Raw genomic sequence first — 7,906 nt, 5'->3', positions numbered from 1 at the left:
AGATGTTCAAGCTGGTTTTAGAAAAGGCAGAGGAACCAGAGATCAAATTGCCAACATCCACTGGATCATGGAAAAAGGAAGAGAGTTCCAGAAAAACATCTCTTTCTGCTTTATTGACTATGCCAAAGCCTTTGACTGTGTGGATCACAATAAACTGTGGAAAATTCTGAAAGAGATGGGAATACCAGACCACCTGACCTGCCTGCTGAGAAACCTGTATACATGTCAAGAAGAAACAGTTAGAACTGGACATGGAACAACAGACTGGTTCCAAATAGGAAAAGGAGTACGTCAAGGCTGTATATTGTCACCCTGCTTATTTAACTTATATGCAGAGTACATCATGAGAAACGCTGGGCTGGAAGAAGCACAAGCTGGAATCAAGATTGCCAGGGTAAATATCAATAACCTCAGATATGCAGATGACACCACCCTTATGACAGAAAGTGATGAAGAACTAAAGAGCCTCTTGATGAAAGTGAAAGAGGAGAGTGAAAAAGTTGGCTTAAAGCTCAACATTCAGAAAATGAAGATCATGGCATCTGATCCCATCACTTCATGGCAAATAGATGGGGAAACAGTGGACACAGTGACAGAGTTTATTTTTGGGGGCTCCAAAATCACTGCAGATGGTGATTGCAGCCATGAAATTAAAAGACGCTTACTCCTTGGAAGGAAAGTTATGACCAACCTAGACAGCATATTAAAAAGTAGAGACATTACTATGCCAACTAAGGTCCATCTGGTCAAGGCTATGGTTTTTCCAGTGGTCATGTATGGATGTGAGAGTTGGACTATGAAGAAGGCTGAGTGCTGAAGAATTGATGCTTTTGAATGGTGGTGTGTTGGAGAAGACTCTCGAGAGTCCCTTGGACTGCAAGGAGATCCAACCAGTCCATCCTAAAGGAGATCAGTCCTGGGTGTTCATTGGAGGGACTGATAGTAAAGCTGAAACTCCAATACTTTGGCCACCTGATGTGGAGAGCTGACTCACTTGAAAAGACCCTGATGCTGGGAAAGATTGAGGGCAGGAGGAGAAGGAGATGACAGAGGATGAGATGACTGGATGGCATCACTGACTCGATGGACGTGAGTCTGAGTGAACGCCGGGAGTTGGTGATGAACAAGGAGGCCTGGCGTGCTGCGGTTCATGGGGTCGCAAAGAGTCAGACACGACTGAGTGACTGAACTGAACTGAAGGCAGAATAGTTAATAATATCTATTCTGCTTTCTTCATAAGATTGTGGTGGTGATAAAATTAATCATAAACATGGAAATTTTTGTCATCTCTAAAATGCTTTTATCAACAATGATAATACTGCAAATAATGATAAAGCTCTATCATTTAGAAAATTGAAAAAAATGTGTTTTCTGATGAATATCAGATCCTCTGTTTACTTATATTTCAGAGACTTATATTTTCTTTTAAAAATAATGTTTAGGACTTAATTATTTAATAGTCTTTTACATGCAACATACCTAAACAGAAATAAGCCTTATTAAGATATAATTTCCAGTGCATGTGCCTACTTAATGACCTTGGAGAGCTTCTCTAATGTGAAAGTTTATGACAAAAGAATTTCTTGAGGATGACTAAACTGGTGTTTTGAGATTATGACTAAATACAGATCATACTATTCACTTCTATCCTACAAACCTATCCTATCCAGCAGTTTCTTCTCACCAAGAATCGTTTTAACTTTCACCAGAGTAGTAAAGGGAATGAATAAGTTTGGGGCCAGTTGGTTCTGATTTCTTTTACTCTATCTGCTCACATTGCCCTTGGCTCCACAGGTGTCTGTCTGTGGCTTCCATGCTGCCTGCCATCCCTCAGTTCTTAATCTTCACATCTCCAAGTAATTACATTTCACTAAGGATCATCATGGTGGAGGTTTGGCTTTTTTCTAGTTTATGAAGTCACCTATTGAAGAATCTCAGATCACTGTTGTCAAAACATGAAAAGCTTGCTGCAGAGTCACTGGGAGTCCTTTGCTCAGTGCTCAGTCTGGCTGTACATGGATAATAAAGGCATCCAGTTCACTTCATTTTCAATATCTAATTGAAAGTTTCTCTTATTGGCCAAGTCCAACCAAGAATGGTACAAGAAAGAAGATTCTTCTGGATAACTAGTTCCAGCCTTGGGAGGGAGTGTTGATGGAGCTGAGTTGAGGACAGGCTGGCACAATAATGGTGGGGTGAAGATTTACTAAATTCATGTGTTTAAAGTGTGCAGAACTACAGTACCTGGCACATACCCTGCATGAATGTAAGGAACATGCAAAAGATATGGCCTGATGAAACAAAAGTAGAAAGATTATTAGGGGGGAATAAACCGAGATTAAAAGACAATAAAATGAGATGAAAATGCAAGCTGAGAGTGAAAGTGAACATGGTAATATAAGGAAGAAATTCCATGACAGATTTCGATAGAATTAAAATTTTTAAAAATTTAACTATAATTTATTTATCAATATTGTATTAGCTTCAGGTGATAGAATTAAAATCTCTATTGGAGGCAATAAAGAATAGATTTGACATTGCAGAGAAACATATGAAATGGAGGCTACATTTGGAGTTTGTAGATTCAGTAACAGAAATCCATCTCATGTTAGCTCAAGTGAAAAATGAGAATTTATTGGTTTGCGTAAAGCTACCTTCAGACATAACTGGCTCCAGAGGCTCCACAGTGTCACGAGGACCCCCTTCTTTCCATATCTCTTGGCTCTTCTTCCTTCTCCATGACTTCATTTGCAGATCAAATCTGTCTAGTTGGTCTCAAGGCTGGTATTTCCAAAACTAAATCATCTTCACTGTGGCCAATCCCAGAGGAAAGGATAGCAGTTATTTCTCCCCCAGCCTCAGATCCATCAACGACTCTGACCTTGCTTGTTTATGTGTCTGCTCTCTATTTAATCATAATTTCCAAAGGGTTGGAGTATCTGATTGGATAGCCTGTCACGTGGCCACTCCTGTCACCAGAAAGGAAGGCTGCTTCTGATCGCCTCACCAAATCACATGGAGGGAGCAAGGGAGGGGCAGTTTCCAAATAAAAAGTACCTGGAAGATTTTTGGGTTTCCCAGTGGTAATGAATTCACCTGCAATGCAGGAGATGAGGGTCTGATTCCTTAGGCAGAAAGGTCCCCTGGAGAAGGAACTGGTAACCCACTCCAGGATTCTTGCCTGGGGAAGTTCCATGGACTGAGGAGACCAGTGGGCTACAGCCCATGCAGTCACAAAGTGTTGGACATGACTTAGTGACTAAAACAACAACAAAAGGTGGATTAAAAAAAAAAAGAACACATGTCCACTACAAAGGGACAAAGGAGTAATTTACGAAAATGATACAGATTCATGGAAATGGGCAAAGAAGTAAATTCACTGAGGGAAAAAAAAAGGCAAGAAAGAGAGATCAAGCACATAAAGTAATAATTCTAAGTGCTCCTGAGGAAGAAACCATAGTTGGTCTTTTTGAAAAGATTACATACTGCCAAAATATGTAGCAGTTTATTTTGAGTACAAAATAAATGTATAAATGTGTTATTGTCATAATTGTTGTGTTTTAACCTGTATAGGACCTATAGACGATAAGGATGAAACTTCATTGAAAGCTATAATAAGAGATTTAAAGAAATGGAGAAATATACATTTTCCTCCTGGGAACAGACTAAGATATTGTTGAGATATAGTTTTCCCTAAAATCATTTGGTTGGTTAGTGCAGTGTTCATTAAAAGTCCATTTATTTCCTTTGTGGAACTTATTAAAATTAGTCTAATGTTCATTAGTGAGAATAACTAGCTTAAATTAAGAAAAAATTTGAAATAGAAGAGTAATAAAGGCAACTTGGGTTTAATGAATATAAATCCTTATGAGTCATTCATTTAAGAAACGTGTGAGTGAGGCAGTGAATGTGAAGTCCTTAATATGTACCTGGTGCCTAATAAACAGGGCTTCCCTGTGGCTCAGCTGGTAAAGAATCTGCCTGCAATGCGGGAGACCTGGGTTCCATCCCCGGGTTGGGGAGATCCCTTGGAGAAGGGAAAGGCTATCCATTCCAGAATTCTGGCCTGGAGAATTCTATGGACCGTGTAGACCAGGGGGTCACAAAGAGTCAGACATGACTGAGCGACTTTCACTCACTCACATCATAAACTGCCTAAAATGACTTCTTATTTCTCCTCCTCCTCTCCTCTTCTTCCCATCTTCTTCCTCTTCCCTCTTTGCCCCTTCCCCTTTCATTGCTCCTCCCTCTGCCATGTTTTTCATTCTCTCTTGTCCTCTGAGGACATGATAGGGAACAAAACATTAAGTAAAACGAGGTAAAATAAATCATGGGCCCTCAGGCCTGCACCTGTCCTGGGTTGATGACTTTTAGGAACCCCTATCTTTCTTCTTATTCAAAGCAGTTTTATATAGAACACCATCTTGCCATGAGAAGACTGCTGGAGAATTCAGTGAGCATTTAAGGTTTGATTATTCAGAAAACGCTGCATTTAGTTTGGGATTATTCAGAATATATATATATACACACACACATATGAATATATATATACATGTATATTCTATATAAAATATATGTATATACATATATATTTTATATAAAACTGAATATATATATATATTCTGATATACACACACAAACACACACACACATATTCTGCTGCATAACAGCTTTATTCTTTCCTGGTTTGGATGGGCTGAAGAAGGGAGAAAATACATTGTGCAGACGTTTGAGAAATGTCAGATGAGTTTCCCTCAGCCCTAAGTCACAGGTGAGGTGGAGGAAGGTGAGTAGTCTGCTCAGGCCACATTGTCTCTATACCACCCGTGTTCAGACATCCTTGCAGGGAGCACAGAGCAGGAGCCTGTGGCTCTGTGTGCCTCAGCATCAGCCCCTGTTCCTGGGGAGTATCCCCAAGCCTGATATCCTGGGAGATCTGTAGTGACCAGGCCCCTGGGCTTTTCTCCTGTGTGGCTCCATGGTATCTGCTAGTTTGAATGTGCAGCTCATGTCAATCTTAATATTTGTTTTGAGTCACATATGCCGGCCTCTAATTTGCAATTTACATGGATGATGGGGCCCCATTCATTGCCCCAGTCCTGCTGCCTTTGTGCTGTTCACCTCTCTCCACGCAGTCATTAGGCTGAACAGCATATAATTAGGAAACCCATGGAAAGCATAGATATCTGAGAGGTTGCAGCTCTTTTCAAAAAGTAAGGGTTTCCATTTTTACACTCATTCTTTTGTAAACAAAAAGACATTCCCCGCTATGGCTTTCATCTGAATGTAGTAACTTAGAAACAGTCTTGTAGGTGGGTAGTAATTGTGGTTTGTTTTCACCTGAGAGTCCGTTTTTGTTTACACAGCTTGTGTTTAACTCTGGGCAGCCTGAGGTTGATTGGCCATCATTTGTAGATGAGTGTGTTGCTTTTTGAAACCAATCAAAATTGGCTTATTTTAAATCCCTGAAGATTTTAAATTTACCCAACCAAATAACTCAGTTTTCAGCTTATATCTTTTGCTACCTGTGCACACAAAACTGACTTAAAATTGCTTGCTAAGCCTTTGAAAATAGAAGCAGTGAAGAAAACAGATGTTCTTGCCAAAATTATGCTAATTATATTTAAGCTGTGTTCACTTGTCAGACAGGTTCATGATTATAAACATAGTTTAGTCGATGGTGAAGCCAATGCAAGATCTTAAATAGAAGTGTATATACATGCTTCATTGAAATAAAATAATATAATGCATTAGGGAGCCTATGAAAGTGTTAACACATTATCATTCCTTATACTTGATATTATTGTTTAAAGAAGTAAAAAAGTACATTTTTTTTAACACTGTAGGATTGAAAGGACGATAACAAGATACATTACTATTATCTAGAACACTGATTTTTAGTGGTCAACTGGGGAATTCATTAAAATGCAGATTTTTGGGCCCCATTTAGCAAAATTATATTACAGAGGATTGAGGATGGACCTCAGGAATCTAAATTTTTAATAAGTACTCTAGACGATGCTACTGCAGAAAGTTTGCAGGCAACATTAGAAGACTTATTTTGAGGAATTTCCTAGAGGTCCAGTGGTTAAGACTCTATGCTTCCACTGCAGGAGGGTTCATTCCCTGGTCAGGGAGCCAAGACCCAGCAAACTGTGTGATGCAGCCAAAAATTAAAAAAAAAAAAAAGAATTATGTTTTGGGAAATTTGTGGGAATTCCTTAGGACTCCAAGCTTTCACTGCCAAAGGAGTGGGTTCAATCCCTGGTCTGGGAACCAAGATCCCAAGATCCCACAAGCTGCACAGTGCAGCCAAAAGAAAAAGAGAAAAGAAAAAGAAACACCTGTTTTGTACAAATGCAATTAATTGTGCATTCTTTATAAATGTTCAGTTGTACATTTCTGTGTTCTACCTTTTATGTCTTGAAAAAGTGAAGACAGATTTTGAAAATGACCATTACTACATGCCTTGCATTATAAATGTAATAAAATCTAATGTAATGGACAAGTTGACCAGCCCACCCACTGGTGAATTTGCCAAATAGAGCTTCATCTTTTCAGTTCATGACTGGTCTCAGGAAATAGAGAAGCAGGTAGACAGGGAGATGTTTCCCATTAGGGGTTGTATGAGTTGGCTTCTGGTCTCTCCTCCCATCTGTCAGTCAAGTTATTCTGAATGACAACTGTTACCTGAAGGATATTTGGCAACGTTTGTATATTTCTCTTTAAATCTCTGTTTTCTATACTTTGGTTTGATTGTATCTAATGTGCATTCAGAAGACAGCTATTTCTTTCTTTCTTTTTTTTTTTTTGATGGCTATTTCTTAATGTGAATCCTTTTGTTATTGGAGGATCAAGTCATTGCAATGATGTTTACTGGAATAAAACTATTAGCACCCATCACTAGGCCTCCCAGATAGGGGCATTTGAAGAGTCCAATCAGGAAAGGACGAGAAAAGTGTGGTTGGGAGTGTGCAAGGCAGAGTTCCAGAGTTTCACACACCCTCACCCCAGGAAATGACTTTCTGTATTTGTGTACTGGGGCTTATCCTGTATCCATTGGGACTCAAGACTGTGTGATCAACAAGTTAATGACTTTGATTGAGGACACTCTATATGTGATCATGCCTATATACATTTATCCATAATGACATGCTTATAAGGGTAGCGTATGTAAAATCCTATAAGCTTGGTTTTGTGCTATGGTCTTGGAATTATATTTTTTATGTTGTATGAATTCAGTTCATATACAATAATGTCAATGAGTCATTGGTATAGTAAAAAGAGAATATAGTTATCCAAATAAATGTTGCACATAATAAAAATTTTTTAAAAGTTATGATCAGTGACTTTCTTAGATGATTATGGTGAGGATAAATTACATTAGGGACATTAAAGCTAGCAGCTGTATGACATTACTCACTTCCTTTTTCTTTTTTTTCGATCAAAACTGTCTCTTCCATCAGATTTTTTATAGAAAAGATGTACAGGACACCCACATGTATAATGCAGAGCTTGACAGACCAGACATCAAGATGGCGACACAGATCTCCAAGATCATAAGCGATGTAATCTCTCTTTCTTATTTTGAGCAGAATTGATTTCTTATTTTGGTGGAAGACAAAGCATGGCTTTGGTAGTTGGGTGGTTAATTTAATTAGTGAAATTTATCAATCTGAATTAATGACATCTCAATTTTTTATCTGAATTATCTCTTTGTGTAAATTATTTGGATATGTGCAGAAATTGATCAAACTTGACTTGACTATGGCTTGTGTTGTAATACTTAAAAAAAAAAAAAAAAAAACTACTCAGGCCTAAGATAACATTCACGTGTTTCAGCCTGAGAGTCAAGTTTGTCATTCATCTGGTTCCATAATTATCTGTCATCTTGTCCCAAAGAACT

At 38.5% G+C, this 7,906-nt stretch overlaps 1 protein-coding gene across 4 annotated transcripts in view; it reads left to right on the top strand.

The window, feature by feature from the left end:
- The window catches only part of NEBL (nebulette), a 119,326-nt gene that overhangs the window by 21,218 nt on the left and 90,202 nt on the right, over positions 1-7,906 (top strand). For all 4 annotated transcript variants that reach the window (XM_010859903.1, XM_010859900.1, XM_010859901.1 and 1 more), the window contains exon 6: positions 7,467-7,568. In XM_010859903.1, the coding sequence (XP_010858205.1) occupies positions 7,467-7,568 (102 nt within the window). The remainder of the gene's footprint in view (positions 1-7,466; positions 7,569-7,906) is intronic.

Source organism: Bison bison, unplaced genomic scaffold (genome assembly GCF_000754665.1).
Source record: "Bison bison bison isolate TAMUID 2011002044 unplaced genomic scaffold, Bison_UMD1.0 scf7180017864461, whole genome shotgun sequence".
In the NCBI taxonomy this organism is placed as follows: Eukaryota; Metazoa; Chordata; class Mammalia; order Artiodactyla; family Bovidae; genus Bison; species Bison bison.
Note: the sequence above shows the minus strand (reverse complement) of the source record. Positions and strands in the feature narration are given on the sequence as shown.